The sequence below is a fragment of the Cyclopterus lumpus genome, chromosome 3 (assembly GCF_009769545.1).
Source record: "Cyclopterus lumpus isolate fCycLum1 chromosome 3, fCycLum1.pri, whole genome shotgun sequence".
In the NCBI taxonomy this organism is placed as follows: domain Eukaryota; kingdom Metazoa; phylum Chordata; class Actinopteri; order Perciformes; family Cyclopteridae; genus Cyclopterus; species Cyclopterus lumpus.
Window position 1 is genome coordinate 18,630,531 of NC_046968.1, and position 26,148 is coordinate 18,656,678.

The window sequence follows — 26,148 nt, forward strand, 5'->3', positions numbered from 1 at the left end:
TTATCCATCACTGTCATCAATGTAATCTCAGAGTTGGTGAGTTAGGGGTGTGGCAGAAGCCCTATGTAGCACCAGGATGTTCAAAACAAGTGCTGGCCAGCAAGTAGAGATTCTCTAGTGGGACCGATATGTCTATGTTAATGCTTCCAACGCTCGGGTGCATCTCCAGTAGAGAAAACGTCCTGTGTTGAACTCAAGTACAACATTTAGCAGGAGACATGAGGTAATGTGAGGCAACAAATGACGTAAAGATGTGTTAAATAGCTCTGTCTTTTTGTTGCTGTCAAACAATAAAAAATAATTCAAAGAGTAATTTACACAAAGCACACTAGTTTCATTAGTTTGGATAACTTGTTGTACAGCTTTGTTTCAGTGCAAAAAAGACCAAATTTGATCTGCTTCAACATCTGATAAATTAAGTTTAATATCTACACTTATTTGTGCATGCAAGAGCTGCAATCTTTTGAAATTAATAATAAGCACTGAATGCACCTTCACCAACCAAATGGTTCAAGACAAAGGAACACAAACAAGTTTAAATATAATAATGGGCACCTTTTTCATATGACCGTAACAGCAGCACGAAGCGGCCGTTAGTTGAATAATGAGTAACTAAAACCCCTGTGGTGTAGGGATAACAGTTGAATAGAGAACAAATGGTTTTAGTGATTGTAAAACACAGTTATGCAGTACGGAGAACAACTCTTCCATTGCAACTTCATCCTGTAGTAGTCACTTAAAGTAAAGTAGTAAAAATATCAAGGTCTCAAAATCTCTCCCTGCTCATACCTGGAAGTTCAGTCTTTTAATATTTTTTACTTGTAAACTTTTGATAAATCCACAAGTTTTAACAGTAACAACATAAAAAAAAACAAAGGCAAGCACACACACACACACACACACACACACACACACACACACACACACACACACACACACACACACACACACACACGCACACACACACACACACACACACACACACACGCTGTGCTCCTGACAGCCTCTGGTTTTATTCTTGCCAGTCATTAAAGTAAACCTAATATAATAGAAAAGCCATCATCATAAATACATTAACAGAGAGAGAAATGTCTTCCTGTGTTCAGAGAGTACTCGATCTTCTAAAGCAGCCAGACACTGCTGTTTGGAATGCACTACCGTTGGCCATTTGCTACCCATCATTGATGAGGGGCTTTTGGCAATGATAAACACACACACACACACACACACACAGGGAAATAAAGTGATGAGAATCTTTTGGCAGAAATAAAAAAGGACATGTATAGTAAATGTCTCTCTGCATAATTTTTTTTTTTTTTTAAATACAAACACATTGAGAAACATATACAGAATCCGACAGCCACATACAGAAAGTGAGCCATGCATGCACCACGTTGAAGTAATAAACCATACACACTTGCACACATATACACACACACACACGCATCCACTCTCACAACTCCGCCAGGCTCTGAGTGAGCTAGCTTAACTACTGGGATAATTTCCCTCCAGCAAATGGTCACTGTGCCCTTGAAAAACATATTTGATTATTACTTTTTTCCCCCTCCTCTTTTTTTCTTTTAGCATCATCACAGCCATTTTCATCACGCGCTCTGATGATGGCACGGCAAGGCGCGTTAAGATAACACCCCGGCACCGCCAGGCTTTTAACACTTAACCGGTGAAAAGGGATATTCAGATTTGTCCTTGAACGTTTGGATGGGCCTGCTGGGCTGGGACAGAAGGAGGGAGTGAGGGAAGGAGTTAAAGAAATGCATACCAATTTAAGATTCACTTACTTTAAGAAAAAGTGAGGTGGGGAGGGCATTTATGATAGCAGCCATAGTGACAAATGGGGAAGGTGGGGTTGAAGGGCAGATTGAAGAGTTAAAGAACTGTGCACCATAAAGAAAACTATGAAGGGGAAATGATTAGTGGCGCGCGCACAGTGAGGCGGGCGGGGGACTTTGAGAGAGTCAGGGAGCAACGGGAGGCCAAAGACACCACACACATTCTTATAAACACCATCTAATCTCACCTAAATCCTAGCTAAACATCTTACATACAAACTCAGCAAAAGAAGAAAAGAGGAGCAAATGAAAAGCTTAAAAGTTGGTCTCGAACCTGCAACACAGGTGGAAATGCAGCAAGAAAACCGAGGCACTCTTGTCAAAAAAAACCCAGTATTTAATCTACTTGAAAGTGAAATGAAAGCTGTTTAAACAAACTGACATATTTGGAAGGGAGGGATTTAGCATGGAGACTTTGTGTTATTGTATAACAACTAGAGAATGCTAAGGAAAGGATTATAGAGAGCATCTCAATAATACCCCAAAGAGTGGAAGCAAGGTCTGCCATTTTAGAGAGTATATTCCTGCTACTTAACGAGGTAAGTTTGAATAAAGACACAAGTAGGCAGGAATTTATACAAAATGTATTTAGTTAGACTCGTAAATTGGAGCGAAATAGATTTGAAGCCTAAAAAGAGCACTTATACGCCAAAGTGCAAGTGAGGTGCAAGCCATTACATGGCAGGTGTAGATTGTACTGATTTAAACTGAAATCTGTTCTGTCAGATGTGGATGACTGAGTACGATAAATGAGAAACACATACTTTGGGTAAGGTTGACAGGAATTATGTCAGCTGAGCTAAACCTAGAACAACATTTAGAAGAGCACATTCCACTGGCTCAGCTTTGGCTTTTTTTCTTCTTTGGTACAGGTTGTGTGAGGTGACGTTTGTGCCCCTGACTCTATTCCACCTGATTCACACTGGTTTCCCGTTTCAAAGAGTCTTGTGCACATGTGTATGTGTGAGTGCTTATACAACTGTGTGGTGCAACTTTTTGTACGAGCGTAGATGTGGATACAATGCTGTATGTAGATACATACATGATATGTGAGTGTGTGTGGTTGTGTATGAATGTTGCTGTATGTGTATGCTTGTGTGTATATCTACCTGTGCACATGTGCACGCAAGCCGGTACGTGTATCTGTTGCCAGACGGCTGTCTCCTGGCATTGCTGTTCCCCTGCAGTGTGTGTGTATGGTTGTTGACAGTGTGGACGGTAATGTGTGATAGATCGCACTTCAGGGACCCCATAATCACATCAGCCTAACCTAGTCTATCAGCTGGGCACAATGGGATACCCTTCACTCCTCCTTTAATCTGCTCCATCTAGCTCTTCACCACTCTTCTGTTCTCTCCAGGTTTTTTTTTTCTTCTCTCATTCACTTTCCCTCCCTTTCTCTGTTTTCTTTTGGGTTTTCTGTCTTTGATGCATATTTTACAACTTTTTTAATTCTCTTTAATTCTGTCTTTCTTTCATCGTCATTTATGTTTAATAAACCATACACTTTCTTACTATGTACATTTGTATAACAATGTTTTATATTGTGAGTATCAACTTATACCTTATTTGTATTCTTCTCATCATCATTTTCCTTTTTTCATGATATTTTGTATACATTTTTATGGTTGAACTTATTTATCATCTATTTAAAATATAATTGAATTTAATCTGTGTTATTCTCTTGCTTGCATTTTATTTCATTCTTTCTTATTTGTCTTTCTTTCACAAATCTGTCTCTCACTGTATCATTAAAAAACCAAACCCTGGACACGGTGAGAGGCACTGATGAGAGTGAGTGGTGCCAAGGTTAAGTAGCATATCCTATAATAGGTGTTGCTGTGTGCATGTTGTGTGTGTTAGTGTGAGTGTCTTGAAACAGACGTGTGGGGTCGAGGTTGCATAGCCGGCCCCAGGGCTCCCCGACAGCGCAGTGCACCCGGCAAATGGCCCTTAGCCTTGCTAGCGCCGCTAGCCCTGCGATCCATCATACCATATGTTCTCAATGGGGAAGCTAAAGCTAATGACTGATGAGTGCATGGGAAGGGGGCACCTAAAGGAAGGGAGGGGGAAGAGGAGGAAGAGAAGGTGGTGAAAAGGAGAGAGGGGGAGCAAAAAGGAGAAAAAAGCAGAAGGAGAGGGAAACAAGTTGAGGAAAAGTAAGCAAGAAGATGACAAAGGAGCAAAGGAGATGTGAAATAAATAGCAAAAGGAGATGGAGTGGAAGAGGAGGTGGGGAGCATATGCACTCCTTAGGAGGGCAACTCAAATGAAGGATGACCATATAGCCTGTGCTTGGTTGGAAGAGAAAAGGGGATTTAGTGAAAGAGAAGAAAAGTAAACAGAGGAACGGTGTGACAGAGTAGAACACTCTCAAATGTCAAATCAAATTTACAAACAAAACTCTGTACATGAGATCAATGTTTGAGAGTGAAAACTCTAAAAGAGAGCATGTTTGACTATTGAATGAAGAAACAACATTTTGGAAAAAAGGGATCAAGTTTCTATAATAAGGCAGAGTAACAAATGATAATGGCCATGAATTTAAAAAACAATTATTGTTTTTCTGATTTCTTGCTTCCTTTGAACTTTTTTGTCAGCATGCACATGTTTTGGTGTGGGGAGCGGTCTTGAGTGTGTGTCAGTGTGTGTCTGCAGTGTGTGTCTGCGGCTAGGCTAATGGAGTACTATAGGCCTGCCCATATGGGCCATTGTTTATGTGTGATGAATAGAGTCCATGTGTCTGTCTCTGGCACTCAACACTAAGCGAACCCTGCCGAGGGCACCCTGTTGACTCTGTGTGTGTGTTTGGTATATGCGTGGGTGCATGTAGCCTATATGTGTAAAAGTGTGTGTGTGTGTGTGTGTGTAGGAGAGAGAATGAGTGTGTATTTGTCCTGCTGTGTGCTTGGCAGTGCCCTCAACGGTGCCATCCCGAGTGTGTTTCATCATCATCTGCCATGACAAAGATGTCTAATGACACACACATACACGCACACACACACACACACACATGCACGATCCCATCTGTGCCATGGTATCCGGGTGCTTTGGGACACTGCGGGAGAGGAAGAAAGGGAAACGACCCCACGTTCCTGCACCATGTGTCTAACTCAACCCTTTTTGCTTTTCTCTCTTGTCCTATGATTTTCTATCTCCTCCCGGCCATAAACATTAAGAAGACGTCACCGGGGACTAAACTCTAACAAAATCCTTTTTGGGCCAGAGTAACTGGTTTTCTGAACAAAGGGCCTTTTTGTTGATTGGATTTGACAATAAAGGGTTTTCTAAAGACAAAAACAGTTTTCTATCCAGAAGGATCAGCATCCCATCAAACTTCACCCAAATGTGCTTTCATTGTTGGGCAAATAACCTAATCAGTGTAGAATATTTTCATTTCCCCCTTTATTCTAACAAAAGTGGATTTCCATGTTTGAATCTGAGTGTTTTCTTCACTCACCTGGGGTATATGTACGCACTTCCCCACTCTCGGCATCACCGCAGCACACCAGAGTATCATCTACAATACGGCCTCCACAGCATCGGACCCCATAGCCATCATGGAGGCTCTCACTACAGCAAAGCTGGCCGCCTTTCATGAAGTAAGGAACCCCCCCACAGCAGCTGTCACCCAGCCCTACTGAGACCCGGCCCTGCTCGTGGTCAGGGCAGCAGTTTTCATCTACAAAGACAAGGACAGATTAAGGAAACACTTGAACGACATGGAAAAGATTAGACTCAAGTCAAGTAGAAAAGAGCAAATGTAATGTTTCAAGTGTAAACATATGAAGTGATTTGACACTCACTGGTTTTTACATGAATATAGTATCCTCCACAGCACTGGTGGTTTGGGAGAGCCGGGAGCAGTTTTCCATTGCAGCAGACCGGATTGGAGGAATTACTCAAACTCAGGTAACTGCCCTCACAGCAATGATGATGTGGTTTCTTAGTGTACAGCAGCCCACTGCAGCACACCTGGTTGACATACAATACATTGACACGGATGAGAAAATATGTAAACTAAATCCACACAACCACACAGACTATCTGCCAAAGAGAAAGCTATCATGTCATTACGGGGAATGTTCTTTTCTCGGGCCAAACTCACTCAAAATTATTGTTTAAAGGCTTTCTTTATAGATATCACAACCACATTACCAATACACAATGTTGTTTGTGTTATAGAAGATTCTTTCTGAGGTACTTGAGCGTGTCTTTTAAGAGGGTGTGTATGAGCAGGCAATACTTAAAAATGTAAAGGCTGTCGTCATCCCCTCCCCCCTCTAGAACAATCATTATTGTATTGTCTTGTTTTAACCTGTAAAAGGTGTTTTTTCCTTCAGCCCAGCATGCATGTTAATGGATGAATATGATCCTATACAGAACTGCTGTACTTCATACAGAACAAATAAAATATGTACCAAAAGGCCAGAGCATAATCACCTGAATGTCAGGATGGAAGCAGGACATCACACACACACCATGACTGGCAGGACACTGCAGGTACGAACATCTGAACCTTGCACCGCCTGACTCTTCCCCCACAGAGGATGTGACCCCCTTTGAGCCAGCGGCACATGACCTCAAAGTGCGTCTTAAAACATCATAGCCCAGCATGATCCCACTGGGTCTGCCTGGACGGGACCAGTCCAACCTCACCACCCTGATGGAGAGAGAGAGAAGGAGATGGCGAGTGAGAGAAAGAAATGTTCTCCTTCACACTCCTTTCACACTACTGGGGGGCACACAAGAACTTTGTCTCACACACACACACACACACACACACACACACACACACACACACACACACACATGCATAGTTAATGCCTGACAAAGTTGAGTTACAGTGTCAAGAGTGTGTGTGTCTTTATACACTTCTCACTATTGATTTTCCTCTTTTTTATCTGTGACATCTTTGGCAGGAGAAAGACCTGTGTAGTTACACACAGAGTTACAACGTACACAGTCTCCTACACAGGAAATAAGCCACAAATCACCACTTCCTCTGCCACTGTAAGATTTGCAACATTGAGATTTAGGTCAAATGTGGGAAGCAGAACATTTTAAATGTCATTAAAGATAACTGACTGCAAATAAGACTTCAGTTTACCATCATATTTTATTAATTTTGATAGCTTTAAGGTTATATGATCATATTAAATAGTCAGAAAACTTTAATGCATGAGTGTATGCAACAATAATTATATAGCTTATCAGTAATTACTACTGAATATTGTATTCAGTATTTCAATCTTGATAGACTACTGAAGACGAATAGATGCAACAATCAGTGTCTTCAATGGCAGTGGGTTTTAAAGTAGCTGACAAATAGGTAGTTATTGTCCCTTTGCCTGCAAAATCTGGTTTTAAAGTGCAACTGAAATTGCGTGAAAAAACAATTTAAATAGTGTTATTCTTTATTGATAGACAGGTTACTGAGTTAATAATAATAACAATTACTACACCCAAACCAAAAGTTATAAATCTAGATGGAACACTTAAAAAACGGCTATGAACAAATATGTCCATAACAAAAAAATAGGACAGAGTGCATGCAGAAAGTAAAAGAATTACTGAAAATAAATATTTGCAAAACCTCTCTGTCTTACCTGGGCTTGATCACGTGTGTGTGTGGCGTGGCCAGGTCGGCAGGCAGGTCCTCCACAGTAGTTGTCTGAGTAATATTACTCCGCACACATGCATACAAAGTACAGACCTCCACCTGAAATACACAAACACAGCAGGCATAATGTGCATTTGTGTGTCTGCGTTTGGGTGAGCATATCTGATTTTGATTGTGTGTACCTGTACGTTGTAGACAGTAAAAGGCAGCAGGTCGCCCAGCAGGTAGGAGCCTGAGCTGTTGTCTACACTGCCATGAAGACGGCCATTAAGGTAGATGTAGTAACCAGTAACTGCTCCATTGGGCTGTAAAGGAGGGAACCAAAGCACACGAACTGTGCTGCTGTTAACCGGAACCACCTCTGGGGCGGAAATCCCGTCTGGCGCTGAGGAAAGCACATGTGAGTACAGAAAATAGTTTGAACAGAATGTTTTACGGCTTGAAGATAAAAACATTTAAGATGTGGTCATCTTCAAACATGCAAGTATAAGTTGTGGTCTGAAACCAGTGCTCTCTCCAGCACATGTAATATGTTACACATAGACTATCTTGACTGTTGTAGTAAAGTAAGAACAGCGCTGCAATAGATGGGATTGGGTAGGCACATTTCCCCACAAATTTGATAACTGCCACACAAACCACATCATTGCATCTTTAAAATGGTGCTTCAGAAGTAATCATCAGGCCAGGCCTTTAAAAATCTGGAAAAACTTCTATGTCAAAACTATGTGTTGTAACTATGAGGGTCCCAGTATGCACTGATGATATTTTATGACATGTAACATTCTCATTCTTTGAATACACTTTTAACAAATCATATATTAGTGCGCGTGAGAGGGAGAGAGGTAGACATGGACACACACAGCTTATAGGTATGCGATTATGTGACAGTGTGTTTGTGCGTGTGACTCAGAGAGAAACAGAGAATGTGTGTCGGTGTGTATATAATGCAGGACGACTGTGAATCTGTGTGTTAGTGAGGGAGGGAGACCACCTGTGTGTCCCTGTGTGTCCTTGTGTGTCCCTGTGTGTGTGCAGTACAGCGTTGCTAATGTTATCTAGCAGTAAATTAAATGTAGAGCAGTGGGCTGGGTTTAGGTAGGTGCATTGGCAGCAAATGAATGGGGTTAGCTTCACTTACCTGAGTGTATTTTCACCAAGAATAATAGATTGACTTGGATGGTCAGCTCACTCCCTCACTTTTTCTCTGTCTTACAGGCTGTAGTAAATGACAGTCTCTACCTTTGTGTGTTATGTTATTATATTCTCTCTCTGTATTCCACTGCCCTGTCGATCAAATTCCCTTTGTCCTTGATAACTCCTGAAAACTCCAATGGTGATTAATTAAATATGGCAACCAAAAGAAAATGACTTACAGATACAGAGGCAAAATGATGGAGTGAATGACACAATCTGACAAATACAGGACATGTCAGAGATGTTCTGTGAAAGCAGAAGATATACTGTCGATACAGTGGGCACATGTTTTAAGTCAAAGAATGGGAGACTGAAAACAGAGTGTCATTAATTGTATAAAATGTTCTTCACACATCAATGGAGATCAGGTTGTGAGTAGAAAAGCGAGAAAGAAAACCAAAAAGAGGGAAATAATATGAGATGGTGTGTGAGAGAGGTAATCATACAGACTCAATTTATTATTCTAAGTGAAAATGCACTCAGCTAAGAGAAGTTAACCCAATTCATTTGCTGCCAATGCACTTACCTAAACCCAACCTACTGCTCTACATTTCATTTACTGCAGGATGGCATTATCAACGCAATACTACACACTGAGCTTCTTTCACTCACACACACACACAGACAGACACACACATTTTTCTTGCCAATTAGTCTTGATGTTAGCATTGCCCTATAGATTGCAGGCCATGTTAGGATGGTTGGTAGGGTTGAGCTGCATTTGGCCTTGGTCTGTGTGTGTATGTGTGTGTGTGTGCGCGCACTCTTATGGCTGTAAAATAATGAAATTACCTCCAGAGCCCTCTCAGTTAAACGAGCCATGCTTTGCCTTTAGCACCTAATGATTTTCTAATGTTTTTAATGCACTTTTTATTATACTGCTCAGATTAGAGGAAAAGAGAGAGGCCTCTGACATATGATAATACTGAAAATGAAAGAACTGTGAGGGGAAAAAAGAGGAAGAGAGTTGGTGAGAATGAAGGATTGAGAAGGAAATCGAGACAGAAGGAAAACAACAGAAGGATTGAACAGCCTCTGACATACGATTACACGCAGCGATTTGAAAGCTAACTCTTAAATACTGAGAGACTGGGCTGTGAGTTTGAGAGGAAAATGGAGAGAAAAGTTGTGATGATGATTATATATATAAAGCGGTGAAATTCATAGCTAAAAATAGGAAGAACTGCCCCTGCATAAAAAGGGGGAAAACAGTAGATCTGAACTCATGATGTCATGATGTCCCAACATAGTTTGGTGCAAGTTTCCACATTCAACATAAAGGACATATAGGATTTCACTTATTTTAGATTTCTTTTCTCCATAGAATTATACTTTTGTGATGTATTGTAAAGTATGGTAATTATAGCCCATTTAAGACATGGGAACAGCCGTGTTTGCTGTATTTTTTGACAGGTAGAGCGTTGCTTGTGTGTGTGTGGCTATGTGTGCAGTTTGTGTGCGTTTGTCTGCGTGTGGTGCCAACAAGTATTTTACAACACCTTAAATCTGGCTCATACACACTTTGTATTGATTTCATGCCTCACTACATGATGTGTTTAACATCTCCTGTGAAGCACATTAACACAGACCCCTCTCTAGGATGTATTGAATTTATGTACTGAGCATGACACACTGGTAGGTATTTACAGTAGTGTGCAACAATAACACCCTCACACATATCCAAAGTAAGAATGCACATTTTAACTTAATTTCGAAGATCGATTGTTGGCCAAATATCACACAATTATACACTTACCTCCATCTTCAGTGGTGACGTTAACCGTTGCCTTAGTTGTATTATGTGCTCCGTTGGATACCTGTACTGACAACAGATATGTGGTGCTGGGCCAAAGGTCACTTATCACTGTGGACATGATCTCAGGGGGAAAAGCCAAGATTTGGCTTAACCGGGCAGACATTATTGTCAGAAAGTAAGATTCCACCTCTCCCTGTAGGTCTTGCAAAGCTATGGAAGACATGAAGAGAGAGGGAGAAGCATGAGGAATCGGTAAAAACAAAAAGAGAAGAAGTCACTTTTCGCTTTTTGATAATTGTCATGTCACAGAACAATCACGTAGAATATACAACCATGAAATGACTTTGCTGGGCAGAATGTGTTTGTGTGTTTAAAAGAGAAAGTAATCTTACAGGGTTGTGTCCAGGTGACCTGTACAGCAGTGTGATTGACAGCGTGGGCAGACAGAGATGGAGGGTGGTGGGGAACCCCCGCCATGGTCACCGCGGTAACAATCTGTCCTGAGGAGTAGCCCACGTCATTATCTACCACTAACTGATAGTGGTAACGGGTGAATCTGTTGAGAGACAGCATTGGTGTTTTTGATAAGGTGACTACATTATCAGCAAAGGCATTTCCATAATCCATTTAGTGCATTTTTGCAATTGAGGGTGTTTCATTGAATTTAGCTTTTTCCAGCTTTTCTAATGCAATACTTTAAAATGAAACATATTAATATAGACAAGCTCCTGGCACAAGTACCAAATGGTTTATTAATCCTCTATTGAAGGAATTTAGAGAAATAACAGAAATGAGAGTGACGCTCTATAAGTGGAATATGAGGGATTATAATGTCAGTCATGTCTACCTTCATCTATTTGTTCACTCCTGTTAGTCCTGTTAGTCAGTTATTCCTGATAATATGGTAAATCCAAAGAAACACAAATTACATTCTCATAAAGTACTCTCTAGGACATAGACAAAAACAATCCTGCAAAATGCTGACACGTTTGGAAGTTTGTCAGCTTACTACTTGAATGAAGCACAGTAGACACAAACCCAAAAAGAGTACACACAGAGCCGTTTAGCAAGCATAGAGGGACAAAAAATTAGCTTCCACCAAGTGCCAAACTGAGATTAGGGGACTCTGTGTGAAAAACAATTTAATTCTTTGGGATATTTGCTTAATGTATCTTTGAGCGGTATTAAAAGATCGGCATCAGCGGCAGCTCGCCGATCGGCTCTGCACACACGGTTTGCTGCGGTGCCGGCGTTTGCTCTAGAGCTCATTTCAGTAATCTCACCTGCTTAGGCCTTTATCTTGGTAGAACAATTTGGTGCCGGAGTAAACATGGAGCCAGCGATGGAGATCTTCAGAGGGGGGAGGGGACATGGCTGTTACCGTGGGGACCGTGGCGATGGCCAGGGGCTGGTGGGTTTTACGTCTGAGCAACTTGTATCTGAAGGGGAAATTTGAATAAAAGAAAACACCCACACGATTGGATGTTTAGGAATGCATTAACACCCAACACATGTTCACAAAAGCACCATTATGAGCACACAGGCACACTTTGCCCACACGGCAATACACACATGCATGCATACGGACACACAAACCCAATGTGCATTTGACTATTCTCCTTATCGATCATTTCATCCACTTCTGCTGTTTTTCATCATCTCTATTCTTTTGCGTTCACTGTGTCTCACCCCTCCCTCCCAAAGCCTCTTGTGTTTTTTCTGCAGGGTTTGTGTTTTCCTCTCCCCACAGTGATGCTAATTTCTGCTGTAATCAGAAGAGAAGGGCTTAATGCCGCCTTTTAACAAACCCACTTAGACAAACACACAGAGCTGAGCAGAGCATAACAGAGAGACGGGCTCATGCATTTTAATCGCCTGCCAGGAAAATGGACCTTTATTTTAGGCCTAATCACCGACAGCGTAGAACAGGACAGAACAAAACGGGCATTAGGACTGAGAAAACACTGATTAAAAAAGGAACAACACTTAGCTCATTACCAAGGCACTCATGTTATCAGTTGGTTAACGTGTTCCTATCTTTTTGTTTGCTTCAATTTTTCAGCGGAAGATTTAACCTCCCTAGAACCTCTCAGTTACAACATGCTGTATATTTCAGTCTCTGCTGCCTGTTTTCGGACTTTTGGTTTTAGCTAATGAATAAAAAAAGAGGGTCGATTCAAATTATGTTAAACTATGATGCACACATAGATTGGGTACACTTATATTAGCTCTTCATAATTAGTATTGGATTTTTGATACGTATTTGCATGTGCAGAACTATTATAAACCTTCTTCTTCTCACTTAGATAATTTCCTAAGACAATCAGAAAGTAATAGAAGCAATTTGTTTGGTTCTGTGTATTTTTAAAGAAGGTACGTATGCCTGATCCGTAGTCAGAATGTTGAGATTGCTGATGTGGACAGGTAAATCTGAATACTGAGTACATTTCATGGTGATATTTGTAAATTACATTGTGTGAAATCTAAACAAAGAAAGTATTTCCACTGAAACACGCAATTTCTCATCCCTTCTCTGCCATGTTGTATATTCTTGTATCTTCTTCCCTTGTTTACACAAATTCAGACAGCACATAGATCAGTGAGCCATGGAGAAATAAATGTCCTTGATTGACATCGCCACAAATATAAAATGTAATGCGACTAAACAAAAAGGATTTTCATATGTTTTGTTCGATGCACTAATAGGAGTTTTACTGGGCCAGTAAATGAAAAGCAGTGATTAAAGAGAAATATTTTTTTTTTACACCAGTCAAATAATGTGATTACAGTAAAGCGAAACATGTTACTCCAATAACTGGATGTGTCTTCATTGCAGTACAAACCAAAATATATGTTCTTAAGCTATTGAGATAGAAAATCACTGAGAATCTCTTGAAACAAGGGGATTATAATGTTGATGAGACAGAAAAACAGGTGAAATTATCTGTGATGGTGCATATTTGCTTATCTGTGTTTAACTAATATACCTTCAACTTACGTTCAGCGGATTTGTGGCCATCTAAGCCTGGTAGTAAGAGACTGGTATGGATTCAGTGTAATATCCCTGTTACCTGATGTTAGGTCCGTTGGGCCTGCTTGGTGGCTCCCAGGAAATGGCCAGGAAGGACTCGCTGACTGCCACTACAGACAGTGGTTCAAGGCCTTCAGGGATTGTGGGAAAAGTTGTAGCAGGCGTGGGCAGGCTTTCTGTACATCCACCAACATGTCCACCACCGTTGGAACATGCCAACATAGTAATACTGTAGTTTGTGTATGGAATGAGGTCCGTTATTGTGATGTTGAATTCAGAAGCATTGGCACTGTCATGGAAGATGCGGTCTTCTGGGAGGCGGATCTCGTAGCCATGGATTTCTCCATTGGGAATAAGCGGAGCAGACCATGTTACCTGAAACATAAATGTGTTTAAGATTTAAGTTCTTGGTTGTTTATTTAAAATGTAGTAAATATATATATTTATATTATAGCAAAAAGTAGTTTACTTATCCTGTCTGACTGTCGTTATATCATTGGTTGGCCGGGCATTCTAAATGTTATCGGCATGATGAGGGTAGGGTGGTGGAAAGCTTTTAGATGGATGAACTACAGGAAGTCCTGGCACAGTGTGTGTGTGTGTGTGTGTGTGTGCAGAGCTTGCTCAGGCAGACACATATCTGCATCACCGTGTGAATGCACGTGTGGTCAGTTGAGTGCTACCAGTGATCATGTAGGTAGTAACCGTGTGTGCATAAATTGTGACCTGGGTCTGGGTATATGTGAATGTAAAGCATTAGAATGGTCACTCTGTGTGTTTGTGTGTGCGTGTGTGTGCGTGTGCGTGTGTGTTTGTGTATTTTTAACTCTCTTGTGGGGAAAGATAACCTGACTTTGACTTGAGCAGAAGAATCCTTTCATCAAATTTAAAACAGGGTTCACACATACACACACAAACGCGCGCACGTGCACAAACACCATGCTAAAATAATGAAAACGGCTGGTAATGGAATTGCTGCATGCAAAAACAAAAGCTTGCTGTCGTTGAGCACTGCATCTGATTTGGAAACTGTTCAGTCTGTCAGCATTTCAGAGTGAAGATGAAGGTAACTGGCACACACACAAATGTTAATACACACACGCATACACTCACACCTCTACACGTTTGAATTACAGATATCTTTACAATAAATGTTGTATACATCCACGTACAAACACACAGCTATACCTTAATTTAACAATTGCGTACATGTACATACACGTACACACACACATGCTCAAACACACTTGATCAGTACATGACAAACTGTCATGTACTGTTCAGTTCAAAGCTTGTTGAGACTTATGAGTTTAGGTGATTAAGTGGTCAATGTTGATGAGAGTATTATGAATGAACGTCAAGAATAATTACTTCTCATGCAACCTTGATATTCATTTAACAAGTGACACTGAGGCAATACAGGACACACACACGCGCACTCTGAGCCACACACACACAGCCACATATGGGCAGGGTCATGTTGAGTTAGGTAGCTCATTTCCCAAAGTGCGTGTTGGGTGTGCTTTGTGGTGGAAGTCATTTACAGATTGAATAGCCTGATGTAATCTGGAGATGGTGAAGACAGCAGAGACCCTGGGCTGACACAGAGCACTGGGGCTAAGGCCAGTACAGTATGTGTGTGTGCGTGTGCATGTGTGTGTGTATTTTTAAAAAGTGTTTTTGTGTATATGAAAGAAACAGATAATAAAGTTGGTAGTGAGAGAGAATAGGTGTGTTGACATGGTGCATGTGGTGTGTGTGTATTTGTGCATGTATACTAGCATATTCAGAAAAAAACTCAAAGGCTAGCATCTACCGCTGACAAATACAAGTCTACAATCTATTAATATATGCATCAATGTACATATTCAGGTCAATGTATATCCTGCAAACAAAAACTGGGATCAAATTCCATATCTTGGAAAGAGTGTTTTACTATGGTGTGAAGAAATGAAAATGCTTTGTGATGGGTGACAGATCCAACCAAAATTGATGGTTTGATTTGAAGTTGATCAATTAACCAGCAAAGGCTGGCAGAGATAATGAGTGAGAATAAAAAACAACACTAACACTAAGAGCTTTCAATCAGACACTAAGAAAGAAGCAGATACATACATTTTGAGTGGGTATCTTCTCTGACATTACTTCTATTTGAAATTGTTTGTACCAAACCTTTGAACACTGACTGATACATTAGCGGATTCATTACAGATGTCTGTTTGCTAAATAAATCTATTTTTTTGCACATTCAGTAACTCTTTTTCCCATCATAGTCCAAAACAAAACCCTTCATTACGACAATCAATGTGAAGCCAAAAAGACTTGAATAACCTAGATGCCATCGTAATATCAGAAAAGCAGACATTTAGTGGACTTTGACTTGATATCCTGTTTGGGAGTACCCATACGTAACGAGAAGACAGGCAAATAAAGCAAACTAAAATGAAAACATAACGGGATAATGGTTAAGAGAAAGTAAGTACCTCGAAACGTGATATGAAAAAGAAACCATTTAGAGAATGAAGGCAGATACTCAAAATCCTGTCTGTGTTGTCAAGGTCAATTGGTAACCAGGAAGCAGCCTGCCTGTCTGTCCAATTAGCAACAACCAGGAAGGAACACTTTCCTTCTTGGACCTATGACCCCTAAAGCTGTGCTGCTGCAGAGATGACAGGGGCGGTTTAGAAATGATGACAGGCATTAGCATTTTTCTGCAGTTAGCATTAGTGCAGGACAAGTGCAGTGCATGTGTGCGTGTGTGTGTGTGTATCTGTGTGTATGCATACAATATGGTTTCAGTGGCTTTCATTGATGTGGGATTAGTCAGTGGTGGAACTTAATTTTGGCCCCTCCTTCAAAATGGCCGACAGGAAGGAAGCTTCCTCAGACAGGGTCACAGCCCCTCCCATTTTTTGAAGGGGACCTTGAATTGAATGTTTTTCTTTCTCATTAAATCTCAAGATAGAAAGACAGAGGAATCAGTATGACATTGCTTTGTCTTTTCTATGCTGAGGGACTGAAGTTGAAATATATTGTATGGTTTTCTGTTAAAGAAACCTTTCCACTTGTAAAATTCTGAAAGTTAATGCTGAGTTTCTTGTTGAACGTAATGGGAGATATTGTAGTTGATAAAGTGGGGTCAGCAGCAGCGTGGCTGACTTGGAATATATTCGTGTTCTGCAGCCATATTTTAGAGCTATTGTGCCCTCATGCCAGATCAAACAGGGTACATACCTGAAGTGACTCTGGCCCCAACACCTTTACCCTCGGAGGACTGAGACCAGCTGGCCGAGAAGGTCTGGTGGTGACATTGACCCAGGGTCCTGCAAGTATGCAACAATATGTGGTTAAAGAGCCTACTGTGAAAAAACAAAGGATGGAAGTTACGTTTGACTCAAAGCTGTCAAAGTCAATAAAGCTGATACTAGACAGTGTAAAACTAAACATATACACATCTTGATTTCAGTTAAGAACATTGTTATGATCTCACCTGTAGTGTTGCCAGCTTGATTATGGAGCACAAGTCGGTACTGGTAGCTAGTCCAGGGACTGAGGGCCGATGAAGAGTCTAGAAAAGAAAGAGGGGGAGGGTCTGGTGGGAGATGGCCCACTGTAGAGACTTGTTTGGTTCCAGTAACTCTGCGTTCAATCAGCCACCTATGCCCCACACAGGATACAATATAATTAATGTAAAGTGTCACAGAGGGATTGAAGTGTATATATTAAATTATCTCTTACCGCTCTAGTGGTCCATTGCTCCACTCTGGTGCACACCAGGACAAGACAACAGAGGTGGGGGTGTCAGAGTAAAGGTGAGGTGCAGGAACCCCTTCAGGGGGAGCTGGAAGGGTACGAAAGTCCTGAGACATCCCAGACACTGTGCAACCCACACTGGTGCACGCCTCCATCTAGATGTTGGAGAACAATTTTGTAACATCATAGTGAAATATATCTTTCTAGTGTGATTTAAAGCCTGGAAGTTTTCTTCAGTTAGTAAATCATCAATACCAATAAGAACAGTTAGTACTAACTTGAGACATCTTCAACTTCCAAGCTATTATAACTGTTAAAGGGAAAACTGCGCACTATATGGTACAATATTGTGTTCTACTATAGTATTATTCTTATTTATTGTACCTGGAGGCTGTAGGTCTGGTATGGTGGTAGGTCGAGGAAAGTGTAGCTAGTGGTGTTCCCTGGAACAGTGACTGATTGAAGAGATGAACGTGTATCTGAAGCTGTACTAAAGTAACCAGAAATGGGGCTTTTCACTGGGGGTATTGGGTTGGAAGCAGGGCCTTGGCTGGTACTGCTTACGCCAGTGGACTCAATCTGGTTGTCGTCTGCGATACCAGGACTCAAGCTTGAGAAAGGGTTTGGGACGAGGTTGGGTCTAGTGTCTTGGATTGCGCTTGAGCTGTCATTACTGCCTGTGGTGACAGTGGACATGGAGATGTGGCTTAAGCCTGGGGTGGTAAGACTGGATGTTGGCCTGAGGTTATGGCTGGAGTTGAGATATGCACCCTCAGTGCTGGGCAATAGGCTTGGGTTACGACCTAAGCTGGAGTTGAGGGTCGAGCTGATGCTGGAGACTGAACTGGGCTTGAAATCACAAGAAGAGGTGGAGCTGGGGCAAATATAGAGGGTATAATTGATGATAATGCCATTTGGTTGGGAGGGAGGAAACCAGGTAATTGTTACACTTCGAGGATGGAGCCTGGAAACAGACGGACTGTCTACTGGTCCTGGACCTAGTGGTAAAGGGAAAACAATGGAGAAAGATGGAGATATGAAAAAAGGCAAGAGATTAGTATACCCTTTGTGTGTGAGCTTATAAGAGAGTGAGACAAAGGGAAGAGGAGGATCGGTTCAAAAGAACTATTTGACAAGTTACGTCAAGAAAGACATTAGAAGGACAGAGACAGATTTTGCCTTTTCTAAATCAAGGGATTAACATGGAAACTCTCTTTCTCTCACAATTTCACCGCCTGAGCAAACCAATATTGTATTTATGGATTAATGCAATACTTGGGACTGTTTAAATGTGAGCCTTTGCATCATTCAGCAAAGAATTCAGTGTTGATGTGTCGGCCCGAGTGGACTGCTCGGAACATTGTAGTACTTCTTTGCACTGGCTTCGCTAAACAGAAACATATGACAAAAACAAGCATGCAAACACACTCATATGACCCATAATTTAAGTAATTACAAAGAGGAATACAAGTGACCATCATACAAGTGATGTACTTTGATGAAATACATTTATATAAAAGACAATTAAGATGAACTTGTAGCATTTACTAAACTTCAGGTCTGTGGTCTCAGAGAGCAAGTATATTAGTAATTTGGGTCTACTGTGGATTCATGTTCACTGCCATTGAAATACCTGGGAGTGCCTTGAATTCTTATGTCCAGCAGGTAAATGATCCTCACTAGAAGTGCACACACACACAATCAAGCGGTCCATGGCCGGATAAGAATCTACACAAGACTAGTCAGAGATATATTTCACTCCAGGGTAGCTCATTTGAAGGTAATGCCCCTCCTCCCTCAGCATTTACATCCCACTGTACTGCCCTATAATGGACACACACAGATGCATGTCCTTATACGTAGACACATACTCTTCTTGACACACATATTCACATGCCCACACCCACAGTGATGCAGTATAGCAGTAATGGTGCTGTGTGAAGGGCAAGCAGATCAAGGTGACTGAGCGGACTGAGGGAGCGTGCTGCGTCGCTAAGTGCTACCGCTAACCGCTAACGGCTTTCCCAGATGGCGGTGTGTGTGTGTGTGTGTGTATGTGTATGTGTGTGGAAGAGAGGGTGAAAGAAGATGAGCGGTTGAGAGTATGCGTGCATGACTGTGTGAGAGATAAAGTATGCGAGCATGTGTATGTGTTGTGCATGTCAGCATGCGTGTGCACAAGACAGTAGTTGAGATGCCAACTAACATTCAGTGTTTGGCCCAGGATGCTCCACCTCTCCGAAAAGTTAAAAATGTTTCTTAGATTATAATACTTAGATTATATATAATGCTTATCACAATTTTGCCTCATACTTAATTTGGATGATATGATTAACCTTTTCAGTATGTGTTCGATGTTTAAAGATTTGCTGGTATATTTAGCATAAAACAGGCAATATTTTTTTCACGAGGGAAGATTCAAAGATACATTAAAATAGCAGCTGGTCAGGTAGTCATACACACACTTAAAAAAAAAAATATCTCCCATACAAATAAACAACAGTATAAAATGGTGATGTAAAGCTTGGTTGATTTTACAGCTCACAAATCGTCCCATCAACAACCCATCTTTCTTTATATCTACATCTCTCATTCTGTCCATTTATTATTTCCTCTCTTTTCCTTTCTCTGACCCCTTCCTTCCTTCTCCCCCACCACCTCTCCCTCATTTTCTCCTGTCTCTGCACGTTACTCGTGCTTTGTGTCGTGGTCTCTCTCCCTCTCTCTCTGGTCTCCCTGCTAAATAAACAATGCAGAGAGTTGACCTTTTGGGTTAACAGGTTTTTATGCTAGCTCTACTCAGCACTCACACTGATTCAATTACCACCAAAGGTCCACTGAACCCCACGAATAACCAAGGAGCCCGTCTCCCTGTCTGTCTATGCGCCTATCTGCTGGCCTGTCTGCTGGCCTGTCTGCGTTTTCATCCGTCTTTGTGGAGGGTTGAGGTGTCTCACTACCTGTTTGTCTAATTTGTCAAACGTTCGACATCCTTCTGTCTATTTGACTATATCCTTGTTTGCTTTGCTGTATTTCCTTCTGTCTGTCTGTCAAAATGTTGGTCTGCTCCAACGGATATGAAAAAACACAGCAGTAAGAGACATTCAGAGTGGAAGAGGGTTGCAAGTAAAACGTCCTCAATTGCAAAAACACAATCCAGTCACCTTGATCCAGCCCCCGTCTACAACCCAAAATAACCCCCGTTGTCACCCCCCCATTCCTCCCTCATTCTCTCTCTCCTCCCCTCCCACCATCTCCCTCTAAGTGTTGAGTGTTATTTAGGCTTTACTGGCGCATGTAAAATTCTGCAATTTGAAGGGCTGTTAAGTTTTTCAATTGAAATTTTCATTTAAGATGCAGGTGTTGCTTTTTCTCTTTTTTTATTTTACTGACGCTTTACTGCTCCTTGGATAGGAGGGAACGAGTGTTGAGGGAATACGTGGCAAACTCTCTTTCTGGTTTCCTGAGTCCTTATCGCCCTTTCCCTTTTCCTCTCATTCCTGCTCAACTCTTCCGTTTTTCTCCCATCTTCTCTTTCCCAACTGTTATTCTTTTCCCTTTTCTCCCACTCCCCTTTACTCCCCCTACCTCTCTGACCTCTTCATTCCCCATGACTTTTTGTCTTTCTTTCCCCCCTCCCTTAATCCCTTCCTCCTCCACACCTCCCACCGTTACTCCTCCTCTCTCCAGTAAAAACACAGTAGCAGAAGGCTAAAACAGGAGCACAGGGCCGCCAAGCCTTAAATCACATTTATAAGGATTTGGTTAGCATAGTAATAACACAATCAACTGACAAGGGCTGGAAGAGGCGGAGGGAGGAGTGTGTGTGTATATGTCTGTGTGTGTAGGTGTGCATTTGTGGGTGTATACATGTTATGTAGCTTCTTGTGCATATTGTAAGTGTGTACATCTGTGTCTTTCAATTTAGAGAGATTATTTTTAGCCTTGCACAGGGTCCCGAGCGTGCGTGCGTGTGTGTGTATGTGGGTGCATGTGGGTGCACATGGGTGACTGGGCTTTTGAAGGTGAGTCGAGGCTCCTAGGAGTCATGATGAGGACAAACGCTGAGCTTTGCTGTAATCAAGATGCTTACGACATGGTGTCAAAACGTGACAAGCAATACGGTGAGAATTTACATTGCAGTTCATATCTTTACTTTTTCTCTAGATTATTTAATGTCATTGCTGCTTTAGGAGACACTGAAGAGGCAGTGAGAAAGCAGATGATGCATGACCAAGGTCATGAGCTTGCTTTGTATCCATAACATCATGACTATATGTGATGTACATTAGCCTTAAAGTATTATGACCATCACGATACCTGAAATGTCAATCACTCAAACATTTCTAAATCCTTTTCAGACGTTGACTATTTGAAGTGATTTACTTAATTCCAGGTAACCCTCTGATGTATCCATGTACTACAGAAAGATAACTAAAAACTGCAAAGTAATGTACGGCTTTAAAAATATAATGTCGAAATATGTCGGTGCCTTTAAAATTAGTGGGAACTGATTGGATTTAGTAGAGAAACCTGCTAAAGAAGTTCTAAACATATTACAAATGCCCTTTGACTGTTGAGGAATCATGCTTTCTGACAGTATATGTAAAGAAGCGATGTGTTAAGTTAATAATAGTGTACTTAAAATATTGTAGTTATGGGTTGATATGCAAACAACAATGTGATTATGCTCACATTAGTTCAACATTTCTCTGGGACAGCTAACTGAACAGAACACTGGGAAAGAAGTTATGGCTATTATTATTATTATTATATTAATGCAGTCACTTATTCATTAAATAACATTAATTATTTGTGTTCTGTCATTACCTCGAAACACATTTCTGTTGCATTTTCCTCTCACTTTCTGCTTTAAGTTCAGTTTAGTAAAACAATGCTTCTTTAATGTTCTGTCTCACATTCACAGACACTTACTTTCTAAGATCATTTTGTCAAAACAGTGCTTTAGTCATACTCCCTATAACACTCGCACTCACACACACACACACACACACACACACACACACACACACACACACACACACACACACACACACACACACACACACACACACACCCTCTCTCTCTCTCTCTCTCTCTCTCTCTCTCTCTTAGATCACTTAGCTAGTGTGAACATGGGAGTAGACAGAGGAAAGGGAGCTGTCCAACACGGCTAGAGTTTATGTTCACAGGAGCCGTCTGTCTGTTCTGCAGCGGCAGGAATTCATAGGGACCAAATTACATTAAAAAGATGGATATAAAACTTTAATGGAATGATAAAAAGGAAAGGAGAAAGCGTGGGTCTCTCTCTTTCTCTGTTCTGTCATTAGCCTTTTCTTCTCTTCCTCTTTTTTCCTCAATTCCTTATTTTACCTTTTTGCTCTCTCCATTTTTCTCCATGTCTTACACCTTTTTTTCCCTCTATATTCTCTCCTCTCTCTCCCCTTCTCTCTCTCGTAAATACTTAAGGGCTAGTCCGTCAAAAAGAAGAAGTGAAACCCAATCTGTCTTTCTGTCTTTTCATGTTTGAGCACAAAGACTGAGAAATGAATAGGTATGACAGTATGAAAGACAGAGAACAAGACCTATATGTATGAAAAAGAAGGAAGGAGATAAAAAGGGATAAAAGTAATGAGGTAAAAACATACTTGAATTCACGTTGTTAATAAAGGTCCATGTCAACTAGTATTTACAATTCAGTCACAATGTAGAAAACTTGCAAGATTAAAGTTCACACTAATAAATACAGATCAGATTAGGGGGAACTCTTACAAAAGAGTTGAAACTCAAAGTTTATGTTAAGGTAATTGACTTCAATTTATGTAACTGTGTTTGAATGTTTGTATGAGTTTACAGTATATACATACAGTATTCACACTTTTTTAAGAGTCAATACGTATGAGCGGCATAAACGAAAACAATAATTCCATAATAACTATTGGCTTTACAATACATGAAATCATACTAAATGAAATGTAAAAGTGATTTTTAGAAGCATGTGGGTGAGGAGATTAGGAGGGGAATGCAGCCTTTCCTGTCAATGCCATGATGATGAGAGGATGGGTTTATGGTGACAAATTACACATCAATGTTAGAAAAACCCAATCTGGAAATCTGTCTCTCTCCCATCATGGGTTTAAATCCCTTCTTATTAAAAGCTTTCATACCTATCATGTATTCTATTATTATGTTAAGAGATTTTTCCCTATGCATACTTTAAAATGATTAGACCCAATAGTATGTACTCCATGACTCAATTCAATTCAATTGACAACAAGTGACACAAGAAGCTGTGAAAAGGTATGAAAATGTATAAAAGACTGTTGGGCAGGAAGAAAAACAGATACATAAATTACACATTACCATATTTTGTGCTATTTTGTGAAATTAAAACAATTTAAATAAAATTGTGCTTATAGATTATAACTACCAGTTCAGTTAAAAGATGGAAGTCGGCTGAATTTCTTTTAAAGGACACTTTTTCTTTCTGTACACCTATACTTAAACTGTCAGTGTCAGTGTGTGTGTATGTGCTTTTGGGGATGAGTTTGTCAGCATGCAACTTGATGAGTATGTGTTACTGTGAGCATGAGCAGGTGTGTGATTGATAAGAAGGACATGGAGGTGTGTGTGTATGACACATGTTCTCAGTGTGTGTTTGAGTGTGCTTATGACGAGGCCTGAGAGAGGCAGAGAGGGGAGAGAGGGATGGACGTTTGAACGATGGGGCACTGTGTGACCAAATGGACACATCTATTACTTTCCACACACACACACAGTAGATTTGCACATTTTCACTATCACAGGAAAATACACAACTGTACACACAACCAAAAACACAAATAATTGTCCACCTTAAACATACCTGTCGAGTAAAAGGAACGTGTAACAAAAGCTCAGTCTATTTCACAGTGTGTGTGTTTGTTAGATGGCATTCAATCCTGAAGGAAAATTATAAAAACCAAAAGGGCCATAATTCAATGTATCCTAAAGGTCTGAAATTGTGTGTCTGAATAGTGCATCACTGTTCATGTGAATGCGTTTGTATTTTTATACCGCACATACATTTGTGTGTGTGTGTACATGTGCATGTATCCTATGTATGCAAATCTCAGTGGCTTAATGATAATGTATGTGATAATAGCGTGGTGCTAATTAATTTATAACTTTGCACTGAGGAGGCTGTTCCAGTGGCTAATATGATTCTATTACAGCAATTAGCCCACAATGACACTGGCTAGGTCACTCACACACAGACACACACCTTACAGTATGCAAATCTCACTATGTCAGTGTATTTCACCTCATCTTGCTGGTGCCCATGTTTCATTTTTAATATGTTCTGTCTCTGTCTCTCTTCCTTATTGACTTGATTATATCAACTATAATAATAACACCAAGAAATGAATACACTTTTATAAAATAAGGAGACTGGGCAGAGGCTCTATTTTTCACACCACATGCCATATGTTTAATGTGTGAGGCTATTGTTTAGATCATCACCTAAAATCAGGAGATCTGTGATAATATAAATGCTTATATATTGTCATAATGTTATGCTTTTGTCAGGTTACTCAAGTTCAGAATAACACAGAAGGTTAAATTTGTGTCTGGGAACGTCTGTTTCTCGGGAAAAAAACAAAAACAAACCCATATGTTATTGACTAGTCTCATCAAAAAGTGGCTTGCAGGGCTCAATCCTGTGAGATGGAATTACCCTCCTCCTTGATAGTTCAGCACCAATTAGAAGTTAGGATGATGCACACCAACCTGTGACGAAATCTGTGTATGTAAGGGCCGGTCTTCCGCTTCTAGAGGGAGAGTTGTTGTGACTCCCCTGGCATTGCAATCTCAGCGCTTGTACTTTGCTTGTGATCAGAGAATAAATCTACTAGAACGAGAGAATTTGTTGGCTGAATTCTTCCAAAGGCTCTAGCAGGCAGACAATTTTGAACCACGCTTACATCTGTCAGACTCCTTGACTTTAACTTTGACTCAGCAGCACTGACGCCCAACTGACGGCAGAGGCCAACTAATAACCAGCTGCTGCCAGCCACCAGCCAGCCAGTCACTTGCAAACCTTGGCAGGACTGCTGACATAAGAACCCAGGCTGCACAATTCAAAAAGAAAAAAACAATACCAACAACCACTGCCAACAGGTAGCCTTTTTTATGGTTATTTATCAATGGTTTTGATGAACAGACGTGTAAATGTATGCATCTGTGAGGAACAAGTATGTTACATTTTATGTGTGTACTTGCGTGTATGAGTCTGTGTACTTACTGTCCTCTGCGGTGCGCAGGGTCGCCCAGGGGCCGACTGTCCGCCCATATGTGTGCGAGATCCCCACTCTGAACATGTACTGGGTGTACGGTGACAGGCCCTCTACATGGTAGGAAAAGGTAGCCGTTGCGTTTTCCAAAAGCCTACAGTAGGAGTTTATAGGGACAAACATACATTTACTGAAACACATGATCTGGTCAAAATGTGCTGTGCTGTAATCAAACAGGTGGTACTTTACAAATGTTGATCTATTACCTGCTAGTGAATATGACAAAAATATAAACAAATTGGTCCACCAGTCACTTAAATCCTTTTTTGCAAATCCTTAATTTCTATCTTTCCAAAAGGTTTTCTCTTTCAACTTTGTTCAACATCTCATGTTTTGCTCTTTAATGCCTAACTACAGAGATTCAGCACTGGACAGCTCCCCAGAATATGTTTGCCAGCTACTGGCCAAGAATGAGTTTACATTTTTACACTTCCAGTTCCTTCAGTCTCAAAGTCAATGTTTTTTTAAAATGCATTTTTGGTTAGAACCCTGAATTAAGGTATGTGGTTAACAACAAGCTTAAGATATTGTTTTGTTTTGTTATGCGAAAGAAAATACATCAGTAAATACCCTTTTTTTTTTAAATACACCATTTGGAAGCTTTT

General features: G+C 40.7%; 1 protein-coding gene across 1 annotated transcript in view; it reads right to left on the reverse strand.

Moving 5' to 3' along the window:
* The window catches only part of ush2a (Usher syndrome 2A (autosomal recessive, mild)), a 191,946-nt gene that overhangs the window by 63,827 nt on the left and 101,971 nt on the right, over positions 1-26,148 (reverse strand). The window contains 14 exon segments of the mRNA XM_034527265.1: positions 5,311-5,532; positions 5,651-5,825; positions 6,294-6,513; positions 7,460-7,572; positions 7,656-7,858; positions 10,427-10,636; positions 10,819-10,982; positions 11,710-11,865; positions 13,498-13,832; positions 16,692-16,780; positions 16,948-17,114; positions 17,196-17,365; positions 17,595-18,208; positions 25,495-25,637. Of these exon segments, the coding sequence (XP_034383156.1) occupies positions 5,311-5,532; positions 5,651-5,825; positions 6,294-6,513; positions 7,460-7,572; positions 7,656-7,858; positions 10,427-10,636; positions 10,819-10,982; positions 11,710-11,865; positions 13,498-13,832; positions 16,692-16,780; positions 16,948-17,114; positions 17,196-17,365; positions 17,595-18,208; positions 25,495-25,637 (2,981 nt within the window).